General features: G+C 42.1%; 3 protein-coding genes and 1 non-coding gene across 4 annotated transcripts; 3 read left to right on the top strand and 1 right to left on the bottom strand.

Moving 5' to 3' along the window:
* Positions 1-12049: 12049 nt before the first annotated feature.
* On the bottom strand, positions 12050-12132 carry BCR41DRAFT_t152. The gene has a single exon. It is a non-coding gene; the product is annotated as a tRNA-Tyr (tRNA).
* Positions 12133-12285: 153 nt separating this feature from the next.
* On the top strand, positions 12286-13370 carry BCR41DRAFT_390411 (ferritin-like superfamily). Its single transcript, XM_022028222.1, has 4 exons — positions 12286-12437; positions 12572-12824; positions 12939-13106; positions 13229-13370. Exons 1-4 carry the CDS (start codon positions 12381-12383, stop codon positions 13267-13269), a joined length of 519 nt encoding a protein of 172 aa, XP_021875970.1. The 5' UTR covers positions 12286-12380; the 3' UTR covers positions 13270-13370.
* Positions 13371-14558: 1188 nt separating this feature from the next.
* On the top strand, positions 14559-15432 carry BCR41DRAFT_390410 (ferritin-like superfamily). Its single transcript, XM_022028221.1, has 2 exons — positions 14559-14684; positions 14804-15432. The coding sequence occupies exons 1-2, from the start codon at positions 14628-14630 to the stop codon at positions 15263-15265; spliced, it is 519 nt and encodes a 172-aa protein (XP_021875969.1). The 5' UTR covers positions 14559-14627; the 3' UTR covers positions 15266-15432.
* Positions 15433-16376: 944 nt separating this feature from the next.
* Positions 16377-21027, top strand: BCR41DRAFT_390409 (Lipin/Ned1/Smp2-domain-containing protein). The gene is made up of 7 exons (XM_022028220.1): positions 16377-16843; positions 17157-17558; positions 17666-17911; positions 18031-18135; positions 18240-18373; positions 18459-18692; positions 18811-21027. The coding sequence occupies exons 1-7, from the start codon at positions 16411-16413 to the stop codon at positions 20938-20940; spliced, it is 3684 nt and encodes a 1227-aa protein (XP_021875968.1). The 5' UTR covers positions 16377-16410; the 3' UTR covers positions 20941-21027.
* The last annotated feature ends 69 nt before the right edge of the window (positions 21028-21096 follow it).

Genomic DNA, 21096 nt, shown 5'->3' with positions numbered 1-21096 from the left:
TGAGGACAACAACTGCCCCTCGGATCTGGCTTGCAATACTATCCCTTTCATCTGCGTCCAGTCCGCCTTTCCTTGCCACGGAGGCCTTAAGGGACCCAATTGTTAAGGCCTTGATAGGGTGCTTACTGCTGTAGCTGTGATCAACCTTCGTAGCATCCTTCAAGTTCCTAATTGGTGCACCTTCTTTTTTAGCCCTGTGGGGCTTCTTGCCTTTGTGCTTCCGCTTTTGTTTTTTCTGTTGCTTCTTTTTTGCCTTTCTCCGACGTGGTGGATGCTTAAGGCCTCGCCTATCGTGCTGACGGCAGTTACTGATATCAACTGTGCGCCCATTCAATATGCTCGGCTTGTCAGAAAAGATGGGCCGGAACTGGTTCCTATGTGCCCCTTCCGCTATATAGAATGATGGTACGCCTCTACATTATTCAAGAAAGGGACTAACGATTAGTATTGGGGACGTCTGGTTTCAAGGCCAAAAACTATAGCTTGAGCTTTCTTACGTTCTGCGGCGCTGCGCTCGCCTTTGCTGAGCCATTCTATGGCGAAGATCCTTTCCATTGAGTAGACGCTGCTTGAAGTTATCGAACTCATTGTTCGATGGTAACGCTTGGCCCAACGTTTGATGGCCGGAAGTAAAAATGCGGGGAGCTACACTGAAACGGCCTTCCCTAGAGGCTACGTTCCTTCCCAACACCTTATTAGCTTCCCTGAGGTAATCTTGAAGCATTTTATTGTAGTTCTCGTTCCACGCAACCTTTCGAATTAATCGAAGATTAGTAATCGGGCCTAACGTCTCGAGGTTCCTTGAGTAGTCATTGCCTGCGATGGCACAGAATAACACCAGATGCGCGTGTGTTGGCAGTCTTAGTGCTTGGATAACGTTGTCTACATCGTAAACCCCAAACTTCCGTCTACGGTGCGGAAGGGGTCGCACTAGGAAGCAGACTCGTTCGTACGCAAAAAAATCAGAGTCTTGGGATATCACGATCCTATCATTCTCCTCATCATGGCACCCTATGCATGGGTCCGCTTCATATGCACACAGACAGACATCGAAGACAGAACTAAGGCCTGTTGCCAGCTGATCCTTGTCCTGGACGCTCAGGGTGTGGACTTCTCGAAGACCCTTCTGGATGCGCCTCATGACTTGAGGACGAGTCCATACCGAGAATTTCTCTCGAAGATGCTCATATTGTTCTCCAAAGCGTCCATATTTTTTTGTCTTATGGCTTGCCGTTCTGTCCTTGCTTTTTCTTTCTCAGTACAAGATTCCCCATCAATATGTATAGTCAGGTTGTCCGTTGTGAAAAGATCCTTTATCTCGAGTGCCAGGGACCTTCCTACATCAATGATGGTTTCGTTTTTCATCTTTGCATGGACGACTCTGCGGAGGATGTCGTAATAGAACGTACCGAGGAGATCTAAATGAACAGAATGGTCAGGATTTGCCGCCAAGAAAGTGCCCACGTCAGTTTCCGAAGGTAAAACCCCGCGATCCGCAACCAGTTTGAAGAAGGACTTCAGCCCCATGGTCAATATCTAAGCGAAAAGAGAAAGAAAAAAGGAAAAATGGTGGTGATGAAAAGAAATGAAAAAAAAAAAAAAAAAAAAAAAAAAAAAAAAAAAAAGAGAGCGACAAAGGTATAAAATGATGAGCTTTTTTATGGTGTAAAGATTCAAAGCGAATAGATAAAGAATATTGAGGGAAAGATATAGGAACAAGTGGCAGTGGTAAAAGGGATGGGACTTTGAAGGAGGAAGACAATGATCCCTTTTTATATCCTGGATTGATGATGAGTTTTATCATTGTCTCATATAGTTTTGATATCGATCCTTTGCTTCACAGGCCACATCAATCTTTATTCAGTTCCTTTGTTTGGATTGGGGTTTTGTCCCAGTCAATAGCAGAGATTGACAAATAAATACAAGCTCTCGCATGAACAGCAGATTGGAAACAATAGCATTGAAATACCAAAGTGAGCATTCGAAAAAATCATCTCCATATACAGCATACAGTGTCGATGTCAATCCTTTTTACACAATTTTTTTTTTTTTTTTTTTTTTTCAGTTTCTTTTGTTTGCACTCGCCCTTGCTTTGTGCTTTGTGCTTTGTGAGGAATTTAATGAATAAAAGAAGATTTATAATTTTGAACAGGGGTAATAAATGCATTGACAGATATGACTTGGTGATTATATCCTTGTCAAAGGTAACAACTAAAGAAAAAAAAAGTCTTTTTTATCAGAGAATGGGTTCAGATGTCGTTCTTTGCTCCAACAGCCCCAGCACTATTGCGTTAAAGCAGAGATATTCGTTGGCTCTCAGGTTCCGGCATCAATGGCGGAGATAGGTGATGTGCTTATTGCTTGGAGTAAAAGCTAGCTAAGCACCCTTTCTTACTGGACGGTGCCTTGTTAATGGTGATATTGCGCAGCGCCTTGTGGATGGAGGGAGAGCAGAAGCGAGAGTGGTGGTTTTTGGCGGTCGTTTGGTGTGTGTATGTGCGAACTTGATAGTTGATACCAATCGCCAAAATATATGCATTTAGAATTACAGAAGCGAGATTAATACCGACGCGTTTCATCCTTTCCTAGGGATAGAAGGCATGTGCAGACAACAAATAAACACAGCAACTGTTTGCTCACATACATTTTTTTCACCGTTGTGTCTGTATGTCTTTTAAGCTTTCTGTCTGGCCGTTTAACACAAGGAACCCTCAGAAAAAGAAATACCTCGCATGATTGGCGCCAGGTCTGAAAACAACAATAATGCAATGCTGTACGTGGAAGATAGGGTCTAGAAACTATACCATTGATCACAACTGCTACTCATGCTCTCTTGCCAAGGACTTGAACAGGCATACCAACCCCTTCTTCCTTGCTCTCATAACCGCTCACATCCTTTCGATGCATTCTTTCGCCCTTTATGTCCACTACATCTGAACCACACAGTTCACCACTCACTCCAACAGAGATATTTGTATCATCTTGGGTATGATATGTTGCTGTGGTTCCCTCTGGTTTCAACAGGCCCAACAAACTCTATTAGCAGTGTTTACCAACCCAGATATATCAAGAAGACGAGGAAGCAAATGATGTGACAAATCAAGTCTTGCCGAGCAAACTCTATGGTGCGGTAGAATGAATCAACTCAGATTGCCCTCCTTTCAAGTCGATACTATGGCGAATATCATCACTTCTATTTCTATTACACCAGTCAATAAATAAACAACACAATGGGCCCCCAAGAGGATGCTAGTGTCATGCAAAAGCCTTCAGGAGTTTTTTATTGGCACAGATAAAGAAGCCAGGATAGCTCCATGGCAGTTTAGTTTTCGGTCATTTATTTCGACATCGAAATAAAATTTCAAGGCAATGCCCATGAATTGCTGGATTTTAAGTCCATTTATAATGGCAAATTTGCCAGGTTGACGGTTTAAGGGATAGTAAAATTAGACACTCATAATTACTGCTGAAGTTCAACTGAAGCGTCTAGGAACTATACTTGATAGCAATATACGAACTGTTTAATAAAATGAATGCCATAGCAAAATAAATCGATCAGGAGGTTGATAGATTGACTGATTGGTGGAATCAATATAAAATGACTGGACTTACTACGTGAGCTTACAATATGAATAATTCATAGCATTCTTAGGCCTTCTTATTGATGCAAAATGAATGAATAGCTCACTGGGTGTAGTGTGTGGACTCCGTAATCTTTCCTAACCTCTACATTGTCTAGTTAAAATCCAATATCCTCTTCTCCGAAGATCTGCTTAAAGCCCTTCAGTGCGATAGTTCTCGGCCAAGAGCATATGAGTGTCCACGCCATGCCGAGTAGGCCGCCAGAAGATGGTCTAAAAAAAATAAAAAAAAAAAAAGGTTCGTGCTGGATAAAGTCATAATTACGCGCTCCAAGAACACAATCACTGCGTCCTGATCACCAACAATGTGTCATGTGCATGCTGCCCGTCAACCATTCTACAGCTTCCAATCGATGCTGCAAATAGGTCATCTGTTTCTGCTAAACTGCTTCCAATCCCCAAAGCCTACTGGTAAGAGACTCATTCATATACATAACTACTGTTAGCTATAAATTATTAATTGCTAGTTTTTATTTATTTTTTTAAAGCCTGTATCCATACTATAATGCAGGGCTCCAAGGGCCCAACTTCTTCGGACTCATGGCTAGCAAAGTGCTCGGCGGCATGGTTGTGTCGGGGTGAAGTCAAAGAAGTGGGAGTTCAAGATCATTTCCAACTTTGAGCTGAAGCTACTCCATCACCATAAAAAAAATCTATCAATAAACAAGAAGTATGGCGATCGCCTAAATACGTTGATGTGTTTCTAACCATTACTGTCACTAGATTGTAGCTGGATGTCGCGCTCAAAAACCTAAGTTGACCTACAGTGATGAATCTTTTTTTTTGTTGGATGTTAACAAGTTCAATAGGAGCTCCTGTGCTTCTCACCAACACAGGATTATCTTTTGTAAAAGTGCCTGTAAACTGTTGTCTCTCCCTTCGAGTACCAGGCGCTTACTACATGCTGCTATATCCAATGTATAGACAGCGGGTAATAAGGATTAATCTATTTGGCAGCCCATACCAAATATAGTAATTTTTGCCTCTATTTGGCAGCCTACTTCTGGGGCTGCCACTTAACTTCGCACTCTTGGGTGGCAGCTGGGCTGCCAAATACACTACTTTTTTTTTTTTTTTTTTTTTTTGATAACAGTGTCATAACATCAGTGGTAAAACAGGCAGCGTTCTGTGGATACATTGCCTTGCACAGCTAATGCCGCCGGAGGTACTAAGGGCAGCGGCGATGACATCTTCACAAAACAACCTTCAATGTACACGGTTAGGGAATGATTTATTGAAGACGTCTAGGTAGCAGGTGAGACGCGTTTGCTCCGAGCGAAAACCTCTCATAGGCATTGATCTCCAAATGGCACCTCCAAAACTGTATGAGCGACCTACTTGAAAAAAAAAAGTCATTAGTTTTCTAAATGAGACAAGACAATGTCGCTACACATAACTATGACGTAGAAGACGGGAGCTTTATTAATTTGAAGTATGAGCGTTATAAACATATACGGTTCCTAGGAATGAAAAAAAAAAAAAAAAAAAAAAAATAGTTAGAGGCCAAATAACGCTGGGTAGGCTGCCAAGTAAATAATGAATGTTATTTGGCAACTGGGCTGCCAAATAGATTGTGAAACGAAATTGCTCACCTGTGTCCATTCAGATGGACACAGGCGGACACAGGTGGACACAGAAGGATACCAAGTCACAAAATTTTTATATTTCGCTTCACAAATCTTTTTCCACAAAATGGATTTGTGAAGCGAAATAGACAAAATCTTTTTATGGTAGAGACAGTGTTAATGATTAAGACAGTTTTTATATTGATGAAGTATTCAATTATTTCTGCTATAGTGCGTTGGTAGCCGAGTCGAGTTAAAAATGCTTTGATAGCGCTTTGATGGTGTTTTGTCTTGTTAATAGTGTTGACGATAATGCTTTTTTCTGGATGATACTTATGCTAAACACCTTGGAATATCACAAATTTCACGACAATGGATTGCTTGTACATTGTATTTTCTCAGCCTCTTTTGGCTCAAGGATGCAGCCAACAGTTTTCTGCCTCTTGTAGCTACCTTCCCAAGTGGAATATCGTCCAGGCTTAAGCCTCTTTCGTAGGCTTCCGAGACCCCTGCATATCGGCCAGAGTGCGTAATTTTGGCCGAATGCACGTCGCAGGCACGCATTACAGCCGCCGTAGTGCTCATTTGGGTTCGGCCAACAAGCGCTTCCTTTCGGTTCTCTAACCGTTCTTGGCTTGTGCCACCCCCTGTTAGCACCTTGATGCTGTACCACTCGTCAGGGTCCGCAAAATTGAGAAGAGGCTCCTTGAACACCTACCTACAATAGGGAAAAAAAAAAAAAAAAAAAAAAAAAAAAAAAATAAGGATATATGTCACTTCGTGTAATTGAATGAGAAAAAATCATACGCTCGCGTCAAGGCTGACGGCATCATTTACCTGGAACCGTTCTAGTATATAAAATGCAAACCCGCCCACGGTGCACCTTAAGAACAGCTTATGTCGATAAGCTGTCGCATAGAGTTCGACACCTTTATGGTTTGTCTTTCCACGTGTGATGCAGAAGACAAGCCCCGACGCCAGCTTTGACCCTGGCGCGGGGTGACGGGTCTGAATATTGAATGTGTTAGCCAGGTTCAAGTTTCGGATATCCTCATCCCGCAGCAACATATGATGGCGTGCAAGGAGGCATAGCCTCTCCCTCATATATTGAAATCGCGCAACACTGTCGTAAGGTCGCCTGCCGCTTACTCCAACCGTCGGAAGGTCGCCTGCCGCTTACTCCAACCGTCGGAAGCATGCGCCATGTAAAGGCCAACATACGCAGGTACATTTTAGTGTTGTAAGGTTCTCGTACGGCACAGGTGGCAGTGCGGGATAAGGTGCCTGTCGTTACTTTGTGATGGACAAGTTTCTCTCCATAATTTTTGATCGCCTCCGCTAGTGGTACATCCGTTCTTGGGTTTGGGGCGGGATTGGGATACGGAGCTGTCAAAGAAGACTGTTGCCTCCATAAGTATTGCAAAGCCTTCTTAACATTTGCGACTGTCCCCAGCCTGAGAGGAACAAAGACATTTTTGCTGCCATGTTTGTCCTCTGGTGCTTGCAGGATAACTACAAACGCGAAAGTATATCCAAAAAAAAAAAAAAAAAAAAAAAAAAAAAAAAGTAATTGTATAATAAAAAATATCAACCAAATTGCAACAATCAAAGATACATTAAGGTGGATGCAGGATTAAGGAATGATTTATTAAGTCATAATTTAGTAGGCTATTTATATTGATAATTAACACTGAATTGCAGCCATGGTGTCTTGTCACCTGGGGTACGCGTGATAGCGGAGCCTTCCCAAAGGTTTGGATCCCAGTACTGACAATTTATATATTAATACATGGTTATCTTTACATACCTTGTTCTCTTTCATTTTCAGTCCTGATAACGGCTGCAGTCTTCCGCTTCGGCGTGATGTTCTTGCTTGAACCCCCAACAGTTACAGCTTCATGTGATGCTCGCTCCTCATCATTCAATGCTATATCAATCTGCCATTGATGTGGGTCGACTCCTTCAGGTGGCTCCATATTATCCCAGGAGAGAGGAGCCTTCTTACCTCTCTGTGCTAATGACCTCAGCTGAAGCTCCAGATCTTCATCCTGTTCCTGTTTCTGTCCTTGTTCCTGTCCCTGCCCCTGACCCTGTCTCCGTTCCTGACCCTGTTCCTGACCCTGTTCCTGACCCTGTTCCTGACCCTGTCCCTGTCCCTGTTGTTGACCTTGGTCTATGCTTTGGCCGTCGTCGTCATCAACTTGCTCGCTATTATCTAATGTCTCCAGTCTCTGCTCCATGTCGCTTAGTTCATGTTCGTCGATATCTGCCTCGACTAATTCGTCGATCTCTTCTCCCTCATAGACTGCGTCTTCCCCAGCCTGAGAATTCGAAGAATCTCCTCCACCTTGCTGGGCATACCCAATAGCGCCACGATAGCAACGATCTGTGCCGATCAATCGCTTCACTGTTCGCTTGAAGACAACCGTTGTGAAGTATTCAAGCATGCGTTTCGCATCGACGCTACAGTCACCTTGATAATTTTCATTGCAGTATTGCTAAAAACAAAAAAGAGAATTAGCCAAGTCGTCTAGTTTGCTAGCCTGTCTGAGATAGCTCATAGCCACATTTTGATGATCAAACATACCTCCCACAGCCGGAGCTATGTCTTATATTGATTCACTGTCGTCGATGAATCTGGATCATCTAAAATCATCTACAGCACACTTCTCGCCGACTCCTTCCGTGCGTTCGCCAGCGCCAGCTCTTCCTCTGTCAATGGGCCGGAGTGAAGGAAATTTGAGGATAAAGAATCAGCCTCACAACGCCTAGGGCGCTTAAAAGACTTTGCACTAACTCTAACAGTCTGTGCCACTGGTGAAGGCTCTGGAGTCGTTTCGTCAGTCAGAATAACTCTTTTTCTCCTCGGTGCTGCACGAGTGGATCCAGTGCGAGTACTTGACTTGGTTGGCTTCGTCTGACTGGTGCTTTGTTCCAAATCCATGCAGGTGAAATTGGATAAAATCTTTTCGTTGTTGTTTGTCATTTTGAAAGTGAGCAAGCAGGAATGAACCTTTGAAAATGCGAATGTGCCGTTATTTTTCTCAGCTTTAGTCAGGGGAGAGGGTAAGTCTACTCTGTGTATTGTAGGTTTTATTGTTTTATTGTGTATATGAATGTATGGAGGAATGAAGGCGTGAAATAAAGAAGAAAGAAAGAGATCTTTAGCATGCCATGATGACATTGTTAAAATTTCGATGGATTTGATGTCAATTCAAATTTCAGGACAAGTGTCGGAGTAAAAGCCACAAAACGGACACATGTCTTGTACGTACAGACATGAAACATAATACCCTTAAATGGAAAAAGGGCTGGATTTGGCATCATAATCCATTATAGATTGTGAAACGAAATTGCTCACCTGTGTCCATTCAGATGGACACAGGCGGACACAGGTGGACACAGAAGGATACCAAGTCACAAAATTTTTATATTTCGCTTCACAAATCTTTTTCCACAAAATGGATTTGTGAAGCGAAATAGACAAAATCTTTTTATGGTAGAGACAGTGTTAATGATTAAGACAGTTTTTATATTGATGAAGTATTCAATTATTTCTGCTATAGTGCGTTGGTAGCCGAGTCGAGTTAAAAATGCTTTGATAGCGCTTTGATGGTGTTTTGTCTTGTTAATAGTGTTGACGATAATGCTTTTTTCTGGATGATACTTATGCTAAACACCTTGGAATATCACAAATTTCACGACAATGGATTGCTTGTACATTGTATTTTCTCAGCCTCTTTTGGCTCAAGGATGCAGCCAACAGTTTTCTGCCTCTTGTAGCTACCTTCCCAAGTGGAATATCGTCCAGGCTTAAGCCTCTTTCGTAGGCTTCCGAGACCCCTGCATATCGGCCAGAGTGCGTAATTTTGGCCGAATGCACGTCGCAGGCACGCATTACAGCCGCCGTAGTGCTCATTTGGGTTCGGCCAACAAGCGCTTCCTTTCGGTTCTCTAACCGTTCTTGGCTTGTGCCACCCCCTGTTAGCACCTTGATGCTGTACCACTCGTCAGGGTCCGCAAAATTGAGAAGAGGCTCCTTGAACACCTACCTACAATAGGGAAAAAAAAAAAAAAAAAAAAAAAAAAAAAAATAAGGATATATGTCACTTCGTGTAATTGAATGAGAAAAAATCATACGCTCGCGTCAAGGCTGACGGCATCATTTACCTGGAACCGTTCTAGTATATAAAATGCAAACCCGCCCACGGTGCACCTTAAGAACAGCTTATGTCGATAAGCTGTCGCATAGAGTTCGACACCTTTATGGTTTGTCTTTCCACGTGTGATGCAGAAGACAAGCCCCGACGCCAGCTTTGACCCTGGCGCGGGGTGACGGGTCTGAATATTGAATGTGTTAGCCAGGTTCAAGTTTCGGATATCCTCATCCCGCAGCAACATATGATGGCGTGCAAGGAGGCATAGCCTCTCCCTCATATATTGAAATCGCGCAACACTGTCGTAAGGTCGCCTGCCGCTTACTCCAACCGTCGGAAGGTCGCCTGCCGCTTACTCCAACCGTCGGAAGCATGCGCCATGTAAAGGCCAACATACGCAGGTACATTTTAGTGTTGTAAGGTTCTCGTACGGCACAGGTGGCAGTGCGGGATAAGGTGCCTGTCGTTACTTTGTGATGGACAAGTTTCTCTCCATAATTTTTGATCGCCTCCGCTAGTGGTACATCCGTTCTTGGGTTTGGGGCGGGATTGGGATACGGAGCTGTCAAAGAAGACTGTTGCCTCCATAAGTATTGCAAAGCCTTCTTAACATTTGCGACTGTCCCCAGCCTGAGAGGAACAAAGACATTTTTGCTGCCATGTTTGTCCTCTGGTGCTTGCAGGATAACTACAAACGCGAAAGTATATCCAAAAAAAAAAAAAAAAAAAAAAAAAAAAAAAAGTAATTGTATAATAAAAAATATCAACCAAATTGCAACAATCAAAGATACATTAAGGTGGATGCAGGATTAAGGAATGATTTATTAAGTCATAATTTAGTAGGCTATTTATATTGATAATTAACACTGAATTGCAGCCATGGTGTCTTGTCACCTGGGGTACGCGTGATAGCGGAGCCTTCCCAAAGGTTTGGATCCCAGTACTGACAATTTATATATTAATACATGGTTATCTTTACATACCTTGTTCTCTTTCATTTTCAGTCCTGATAACGGCTGCAGTCTTCCGCTTCGGCGTGATGTTCTTGCTTGAACCCCCAACAGTTACAGCTTCATGTGATGCTCGCTCCTCATCATTCAATGCTATATCAATCTGCCATTGATGTGGGTCGACTCCTTCAGGTGGCTCCATATTATCCCAGGAGAGAGGAGCCTTCTTACCTCTCTGTGCTAATGACCTCAGCTGAAGCTCCAGATCTTCATCCTGTTCCTGTTTCTGTCCTTGTTCCTGTCCCTGCCCCTGACCCTGTCTCCGTTCCTGACCCTGTTCCTGACCCTGTTCCTGACCCTGTTCCTGACCCTGTCCCTGTCCCTGTTGTTGACCTTGGTCTATGCTTTGGCCGTCGTCGTCATCAACTTGCTCGCTATTATCTAATGTCTCCAGTCTCTGCTCCATGTCGCTTAGTTCATGTTCGTCGATATCTGCCTCGACTAATTCGTCGATCTCTTCTCCCTCATAGACTGCGTCTTCCCCAGCCTGAGAATTCGAAGAATCTCCTCCACCTTGCTGGGCATACCCAATAGCGCCACGATAGCAACGATCTGTGCCGATCAATCGCTTCACTGTTCGCTTGAAGACAACCGTTGTGAAGTATTCAAGCATGCGTTTCGCATCGACGCTACAGTCACCTTGATAATTTTCATTGCAGTATTGCTAAAAACAAAAAAGAGAATTAGCCAAGTCGTCTAGTTTGCTAGCCTGTCTGAGATAGCTCATAGCCACATTTTGATGATCAAACATACCTCCCACAGCCGGAGCTATGTCTTATATTGATTCACTGTCGTCGATGAATCTGGATCATCTAAAATCATCTACAGCACACTTCTCGCCGACTCCTTCCGTGCGTTCGCCAGCGCCAGCTCTTCCTCTGTCAATGGGCCGGAGTGAAGGAAATTTGAGGATAAAGAATCAGCCTCACAACGCCTAGGGCGCTTAAAAGACTTTGCACTAACTCTAACAGTCTGTGCCACTGGTGAAGGCTCTGGAGTCGTTTCGTCAGTCAGAATAACTCTTTTTCTCCTCGGTGCTGCACGAGTGGATCCAGTGCGAGTACTTGACTTGGTTGGCTTCGTCTGACTGGTGCTTTGTTCCAAATCCATGCAGGTGAAATTGGATAAAATCTTTTCGTTGTTGTTTGTCATTTTGAAAGTGAGCAAGCAGGAATGAACCTTTGAAAATGCGAATGTGCCGTTATTTTTCTCAGCTTTAGTCAGGGGAGAGGGTAAGTCTACTCTGTGTATTGTAGGTTTTATTGTTTTATTGTGTATATGAATGTATGGAGGAATGAAGGCGTGAAATAAAGAAGAAAGAAAGAGATCTTTAGCATGCCATGATGACATTGTTAAAATTTCGATGGATTTGATGTCAATTCAAATTTCAGGACAAGTGTCGGAGTAAAAGCCACAAAACGGACACATGTCTTGTACGTACAGACATGAAACATAATACCCTTAAATGGAAAAAGGGCTGGATTTGGCATCATAATCCATTATAGATTAATCCGGGTAATAAGCCCTCAAAAGAAAAGAAAAAAACACTCGCCGTGCAAGTAAAACAGGAACGGGAACCATGAAATTGGTCATCCTAAGTAAAAAGGATGAAGTTATTTGTACGGGCCCGTGCAAATATCTTTTTCCAAGTAAAAATAATGAAACGGTAAAAGATATCCGAAAACCCGGATTTGAACCAGGGACCTAGAGATGACAGACAAACTACAGTCTCCCGCTCTACCAACTGAGCTATTTTCGGATGCTCTGAAGTTTATCGATCTGCTACAAATATATAACTATATTATTATGCATAACAAGCCACTCACGTGTTTATTATAAAAAAGGAAATAATATGCGTTTGTGGCTGTTGAGGTATAGGTATAAAAAGCAATAGCATCATCGCTTGCATTCCATTCAAATTCTCCATTTTATTCTTCCTTCATACAATTTCGTTTTTTTTTCAACAACTGATAAACAATTAAAGATTTTTTCAATTTTTTCTGCATCATGTCTCTTTGCAAGCAAAATTTCGCCTCTGCCAGTGAAGAAGCTATTAACTACCAGGTAACTATGCAGATAAAGAAAAAGAAATAATAATGTGTAGAGCCGAAAATATATATATATATATATATAATATTGTCACTCAAAGACTTTTTTATAAAACTAATATTTTTATTATTGGATATTTACTCTTATAGATAAGTCAAGAGCTTCAAGCATCACAAGTCTATCTTTCATTAGCCTCATGGGCAGACAGTTCCAACCAGGGCTTTCCAGGGCTCCAACAGTTTTTCAAGAAGAGTGCTGAAGAGGAGCGTGAGCATGCTCAGAAGCTTATAGAGTACCAGAATCGTCGTGGAGGTCGTGTCGTCCTTCAGACTCTTCAGGCGCCAGAAATGGATTGGAATTCTCCTCAGAATGCTATCGAGGCAACATTGCAGCTTGAAAAAGGTTTGTGCTTTTTCTTCACTTTGCTTTTTTTTTTTTTTTTTTGTTATTGTAAACAAAGGACAGCCAAGACTAACTGTGATTGTATGATGGTATTTTACTATATTTGTATTATAGATGTGAACAAGAGTTTGCTTAACTTGCACAAGGTTGCGGATGAAAGTAATGATTCTCAATTGACCGATTTTATCGCCTCAGTGTATCTTCCTGAGCAGGTAGACGGCATTAAGAAGATTGCCGATCTTTTAACTCAGCTGAACCGTGTTGGCGGAGATGGTCTCGGATGTAAGTTGCTCGTGAAAAAGATATTCTCACGCCACGATGGTGTCAAACTTTTTCTCTTCATGTTAGTGTTTTTGCTGTCTGCTGACCGCTGACTTTGTGTTGATTTTTTTTGGTTTTTTTAGTGTATCTTTGGGACCAAGAGTTGTTGAAGCAGTATTCCTGAGGCCTGAAACCTTAAACATTCGTCACATCCTCCTTCTCCTCCTCCAACTCTTCCCTATCTTGTAAATTATATGCAGGCTTTTGTTCAATTCTATCTACAATAAAAAGAAAAAAGAAAAAGAAAAAGAAAAAGTATAGTAGCATTACACATATACGCATGAGCTTCGCTATTCATTTTCATAGATGATATTTTCTTTCAAAAGAAAAAAAAGAAAAAAAAAAGAAATGGATATAGAAAGTCAAGATGCTTTAGCGTCTAATTTTTTACGAATTGTTATCGGATTAAGATCTACCATCTGTTTTTTTTTTTTTTTTTTTTTTTTTGAATAGTTCAGCTAAACTGATCACAAAGCAATTTGTTTTGTTCACGAGGTCCAAGTGTTTTTTTATGCAAAAGGCATAGTTTTCTTTTCACACAACAAATAAATCAAATAAACAGACAGGCAGGCAGGCAGACAGGCAGGCAGGCAGACAAAGGAGACACAGATGCCAAGAAAGGACAGAAAGATAGAATAGAAGGATATCAGTTGGACTAACCTACGCCAATCGGAGAAGCGGACATTCGGATGATAATATGAGAATGGAGGATTATTAATGCGCTCTATTGGGTTGGCGTTGAGCTAAGGATGGAAAAGGAAATAATATGCCGAGATCAAAAAGCTTTTTCGTGAATTGAGCCGAATTGATAAAAAACAAAGCGAAAAAGGGGGAACTTTCTTTTTTTTTTTTTTTTTACGCGGGGAGAGAGGGAGAGACAAAGAGACACAAAGAGAGATGAGTTTTGCATGAGAGGCAATTTCGGAAGACAGTTGCCTTTTTGGGCTCAGATTACGCAAACAAGTAAACAAAAAGCAAAAAACAAAAAGAAAAAATGGCGTGCGCGGAGTAGCAAATGTGTCTGGGACCACATTACAGCCTATACGCAATAAGTACACGCACAGTAATCTTTTTTTTTTTTTTTTATTTTATTTTTTTTTTTTTATTTTCACTATTTTAACTGCATTTGTGTCAATCTTTCGCTTGCATATGACTCGGTGCCGATAGACAAACAACTTGTCCTATTGTCCTGTTGTCCTGTTGTCCTGTTGTCGGAAAAACACAGCTTCATCTTTTTAGGATGTCCTTGCGGCATGACCTCTGTTTGAATTCATTTATTTAAAACTATATCCATTTCTACTTTTTTAGACTGTTATTTGAAACTCAACTCTAAAATGTTCTCTCCGCTTCCTTTCTTCACAAGTATAAATAGGTCACTACATCATTTCTCTCTCTCTCTTCTTTACACTTTTACACTCATACTCACTTACATTCACATCCACATCTTCTCCCCTCTCCTTAATCAAAAGTGAAATAACCACCATGTCTTTGGCAAAGCAGAACTTCTCTTCCGCCTGTGAGGAAGGCATCAACCATCAGGTACACCATTTACCTCTATCTAAACTTCATGGTCCATCGTTCCTGCACAGAGCTTTCGATGTTCTCAAGTTATAGTTATTAACTGCTCTTTTCCTTCTTTCCTCCCTTTTCTTTAACAGATCAACCAAGAACTCCAGGCTTCACAGGTCTATCTTTCCCTCTCTGCCTGGGCTGGTCATGTCAACCAGGCCCTTCCCGGTCTTGAGAAGTTCTTTAAAGAGAGCGCTGAGGAGGAGCGTGAGCATGCTCAGAAGCTCATTGACTACCAAAACCGTCGTGGTGGCAAGGTCATCCTTCAAACTCTTCAGGCCCCCGAATCTGAATGGTCTTCGGCACGTAACGCTATCGAGTCCACTCTTCAGCTTGAGAAGGACGTTAACAAGAGCCTGTTGAATCTTCACAAGATTGCCGAGGAGAACAATGACCCTCAGCTCTGTGACTTTATCGAGTCTGAATATTTGGAGGAGCAGGTCGAAGCCATCAAGAAGATTGCAGACCTTGTCACCCAACTTAACCGTGTCGGTGGTGATGGTCTTGGACTATACCTCTGGGATCAAAACTTGTTGAAGAAGGACCACTAAAATATCTTTTCTTCGCTTCTCTTTCATTTTTTTTCTCATCATCATCATCACCATTTCCTGCCCTCTCCGTCAAGCAATATTCCCATGCATCCCATCTGCACAAAATATATGAGTGCAACAACCTCCACCACATTGTAATATAGCACAATCTTTAAAAACTTTATAATAAAAAAAAAAAAAAAAAAAAAAAAAGAAAGCAGCTTAAACTTCATCTTTAATATCAATATGGCATTTCTATTGAATTGTATTCTTTCTCTTAACCTTCCTTGAACAATTGAAGACTCTGAAGAGTTTACATGAATTATGGTGGGAAAAAGGGGGCCGAGTCTCGGGAAAAAATTGCCTTTTCAAGAACTGTGCGCAGTAAACAGAACGAAAAATTATTTAGAGAGCAGTAAGTTGATCACTCCTGACTATCACCCGAGAGTTTGTTTACTTATCATCCAAAAAGAAGTTTAAGAAAGAAAGAAGGGTGTTTCATCGTATAAACTACGGAGATAAAAGAACCCACACGCCTTCTCCTCTAGAGTTTGCCAGCGTGAGTAATCAAACTACATGACATGTATCATGGGGGTAGTTTTGTGCTTGATAATCTCCATTTTTTTCCACATCGTACCGATTTTCGTCCACTCTCATGACCGACCACATATTATATCAATGTTAAATCTGTCTGCGATATACCTGATGATATATGAAATGATCATCTCGATGTTCATGAATGATACAGAGCATTTTATTAAACCTCAGTGGTGCTGATTCTTTTTTTTTTTTTTTTTTTTTTTTTTTTGCATCGGAACAATTATTTGAATGCTTGCATAAATAGAACAAGGGGCGGTTTGCATTATGAGAAAGTTTTGATCTTCAATTGCATGATCATTCCATGCAGTCTGTCTGAAACCCTTTAATATTGAGTCAGACTCATCTGTGGCGTACTTCTTCCCCCATTCGTCCATGTTTTTAGTACGTTCTCTCATTCTTCCATCACGCAAGCCTTTCTTCTTTAAATCTTCCAAACACTTGCATGTCTACATCCTCCTTCCTCTCCTTCCCTTTTACCTCTTCTTTACCTACCTAATCCCCTCTCCTTCTCCTTCCTTCCTTCCTTTTTTTTTTTTTTTTGCTCCGTGTAAAAACAGAATTCAGCCATGTATTCTGTTGGGAATTTTTTTTCAACTGTCACGAAATTTTATAATGAAATCAATCCTGCAACACTCTCAGGTGCCATTGACATTATCGTGGTCCAACAAGCTGATGGCGAACTTGCTTGTTCACCTTTCCATGTCCGCTTTGGAAAACTCAGCATTCTAAGACCGCAAGACAAAGCCGTTGAAGTTCGAGTCAATGGCGAAGTTGTTCCGTTTGCAATGAAAGTCGGTGACGCTGGCGAGGCCTTCTTTGTGCTCGAAACGAATGACTATGTGCCTGACGAGTTTGCAACTTCACCTCTCGCTGCCCCAGCAGATGAGAGCGACTTGGCACCGGTTGACTACTTTGATCTTAATAACGCACACCATCAACAGCGAGAGCAAGGCAAGTTATTGGAAGGCTCGAGTGGGCAATACCCACAAGGGGACGAAGGTAAATTAGTTATTTTTTTTTTAACAACTTTTTTTAATCACAGTTGAAGACAGAAATCAGATCACCGACATGTGTAATCGCAATATCTGCGTACATGTATGCATTGCTGGCTGTTCTTTAATGTCTGACATATGTCAGAGCACAAAAAGAAAATAAATTCGTAATTCAGATCCAGCTCAATCCCCAGCCCAGCAAGACATATGATCCGGAAAAGATTTTAATAATTACCACGGTCAAAACGAACGACGATCGAAAATGCTCATCATTCATTCATTCATTCATTCATCCCGTGCACATGTTTATCTATCTATAGACAACGGATATGTGAGCGCAGCAAGTGGTCATGGCTCGGCCTTTGAAGAAAGTCTAAAGGATGACAGCGATCATGAGTCTGTTACCTCGTTTACATCTCCTTCTACAAAAGCAACACAAGTTAATGGAGACGAATCAACTGAATCCTTTGAAAGGATGCCTGGATCCTTTGATCCACCACACGAAGCACTACAGGAGCCAGCATCGCCTCTTCCTTCATTACCATCTAATCCTCAATCATCCAAAAAAGGCAAACAGAGTGCAGATGCCACTCCTCCAGTTCTCAATAAGGTGAAATCTGGATTTCCCATCAATGACATCTTTCCAACAGTGGTTCACGAAGAACATCCAAATGAAGCTGAATTCAACGCTAGTCGTCGCTCAAGAGAACGTCGCAGAAGCGGTATGTGATGTTTAACTCTTAAGCCCTCTAATTAGAAAAGCTGTTAGTGCTATCCTTCTCTAACTTTTATTTTTTTATTTTTTTATTTTTTTATTTTATATATATAGAGGTTCTATTTGACATGACTGGATACAAAACTGACTCTTGTTCAGAGTCCTCCGACGATGAGAACGAACTTCCGCGAGGAATTCTATCTGACAGCGAGCGTCATAATCGTGGCTTGAGGAAAAGGTTTAGCAAGAAAAAATCCGATCTCACAAAAGATCAGCGGCAGAAACTTCTGGATGACATCAAGCAAGGCACCTTCTTAAAACCTGACGATAGCTTGGATTCTGTGCAAGCCGAGCGTCAAGGTAAGCTATAATACCGTTTTTTGTTTTTTGTTTTAATCTATTTCCGTCCTAGTTCCCCTTTTTGTTCGGACATTGAACTCAATTGCTACTTTTACTACATTTTTATCCCTGTTTCTTAGCTTCAAGAGCTCATCACAAGAAGAAACGAGCTGGTATTCCGAGTGGATGGCACGGACGGAAGGGAAGAAAGAGAGCGAATAGCATGCCAACTCTTGGTGAACCAGGTAAGCATATCATTCATGATTTCTCTGCAGTATCGGAAGTATTGAGGTTATATATACTATAACTTACTTATTTTTGTGTGCGTGATATCTAATTTTCTTGATAGATGTACCTCTTCCTACGTTTGCAAGAAATATCAAACGCCATCATGAGTCTCAACCCAAAAAAACAACGACAACAGCAGAGGACCCCCCAAAACGAGAGCCACGTCCAAGCGTCATGAGCGATACTGAAATGGAGGTTCGTAAAAAAAAAAAAAAAAAAAAAAAAAAAAACGGATAAATTTTTTAGCATAGCAACTAATCATATGTGCTCTGTAACGTAGTATGAAACAAGGGCAGCGCCCACAGGAACTCAAGGGAAAGAATGGACATGGGGGTGGGGCGGATTGCCTGTGAAACAAAATAATCCGGACGAAGAAGACGAGGTCAAGGAGGAGTCGCAAACAAAGACGCCGGAAGATCCAGTTGAAATTGAGACAAAGGAATTGCAGATGGGATCCACGACCTGTCGTGTAGCGATTAGTCTCTGTGGAGAGGTGGAGTTAGGCAAGAATTTGGTATGTTCATGCACACTGCGACCACTGGCTTTTTCTATAATTTTATTTTATTTTATTTTATTTCATTTCTGTGATCAATAACGCTGATGCTCGACTTGCTCCAATTACTTCTATAAAGGTCGCTGCTCACAAGGCTTTTAAAAATGCCCAGTTGACATTTGATGCCTTCTCAAAGGATCCTGCCGCAATTCTGGCTGACAAAAAACTTGTTTGTTACATGGATGGGCGCTTTTACTCGTGGAACAATGCTATGCCTCAGTTAGTGGCACTCTTGTTTTTCCATCAGCCTCTCTCGGATGTCCCGAGCCTCAATCTCAAAGGCCAAAAGGCATCAGCAGAGCAAGATCGACCCAGCTCTACCCGATTCGGTACAATTTCTCGCTGGTTCAGGAAAACCAACACTGGCACTGGTTCTTCATCTTCTACTCTTGATGCAACGTCTACTTCTACAACAGTAGCACCGTCCAATGAATCAGACGCTGTCGCCATTGGTCCAGATGATACTGAGATACGTCCAGTGAACAAGGCTTTGAGAAGTAAATCTCTACCACCATTAGAGTCCACCAACAACAGTGAAAATGATCACAACCATATTGCTGTGCCTACACTATCCGAAAAGAAGGAAGGGGTTGAAGAAAAGAAGCGCTACGCCAAGACGCTTCGTTTGACATCTGATCAGCTACGCTTGTTGAACCTGAAAAAGGGCGCAAACACAGTCTCGTTTTCGGTCTCCTCCCCATACCAAGGCACGGCAACGTGTGTAGCAAAGATCTTCCTATGGGATTACGACGCACGGGTAGTGATTTCGGATATTGATGGAACCATCACCAAATCCGATGCATTGGGCCATATATTTGCCATGGCTGGTCGTGATTGGACTCATCTCGGTGTTGCCAAGCTATTCACGGATATCAGGAGCAATGGATACCACATTTTGTATCTGACATCACGAGCTATCGGCCAAGCTGATTACACACGCAAGTACCTGCAAAAAGTTGAGCAGAACAGCTACCAGTTGCCGGATGGTCCAGTAATCATGAGTCCTGACCGTCTCTTCTCGGCTTTCCATCGTGAAGTCATTATTCGAAAACCCGAGGTGTTCAAGATGGCGTGCTTACGTGACATCAAGAAACTCTTTGGGGATAGAGATCCTTTCTATGCGGGCTTTGGAAACCGCATTACAGATGCTCTTTCTTACAGAGCTGTGGCTGTGCCCTCATCCAGAATCTTTACAATTGATTCTTATGGAGAGGTCAAGCTGGAACTACTGAGCGCCTTCAAATCTTCGTACTTGGCACTGAACGACTTGGTGAACGAGATTTTCCCTGGAGAGCAAGTGGCACCTGAGTATAATGACTGGAATTATTGGAAGCAAGAACTTCCAAAAATCGATCTGCCAGACCTTCCATTGGCTCCAGACAACTATACCGGTACCGGATCATCTTCATTGACAACTGTTGCAAAGAGGATGGCATCGCTGACCCACTCTTCCTCAAGCAGCACACTTCACCAACCCACCTCGCCTACACAATCCGCAGTTGATACAAAGGGCAAGCGTGATTCATCATATGAGAGAAGCAGCTACGCCAGTCTCTTGAGCCGTAATGAGACGTGGACTAGTGATGATGATACTCAGGACCAACAACAGCACCATAGCCAGGAGGACACTACGCACCAAAAGTCGGGACCCGAGCAGCTGAAAGAAGAGTCGAAAAAGTCAAAAACTGGTTCTCCTTCTATGCTCTCTGCTCTTGTTCCTGCTCGATTCATGCGTGCTGTTCGAAGCGGCAGTACCGGTAACCAAGCAACGCTTACTCCTCAGCCTATGACATCTACGTTTACTCAATCTCCTAACATGAACCCAATCATAGACTCATTGCCATCACCATCCTTGATTGGACCGGACGACGTTGTGCGGCCCGAGCCGTTCTCATCATCTCCTCCTTCAGATGGTCTGTTACATATGGAAGAAAACATCGCTAAAACTTTGGAGAAACCACAGAGCGAAGGTATCGCTACAGTCAAAGATGAAGATGGGGACGAAGAAATTGCAGCAAAGAAGCTGTTGCAGCATCCCAATGCTGAAGCAGGTGGTGAAGATGGTACTCTTGAGGAAGAGGAAGGATATGGTGGTGAAGAAGAATATCAAGGTGATTACGAAGACGATGATGAAGGCGAGTATGGCGATGAAGAGGACGAAAACGACGAGGACGAGTACCTGGAACAGATTGGGAATGTTCCATATTGAAGAAAAGACTTTATCTGATTTAATTTTATTGCATCTTTTTGTTTGTATGATGCCACCTCATGTACCATACCATTCCATTTTATCATTAAAAAAAAGTATATAATATAAAAAAAAAATTGAAAAATAGTGACTGTCGCGTGGCTGATCGGAAAGAAT

This window comes from Lobosporangium transversale (assembly GCF_002105155.1).
Source record: "Lobosporangium transversale strain NRRL 3116 chromosome Unknown BCR41scaffold_66, whole genome shotgun sequence".
Classification (NCBI taxonomy): Eukaryota; Fungi; Mortierellomycota; class Mortierellomycetes; order Mortierellales; family Mortierellaceae; genus Lobosporangium; species Lobosporangium transversale.
Note: the sequence above shows the minus strand (reverse complement) of the source record. Positions and strands in the feature narration are given on the sequence as shown.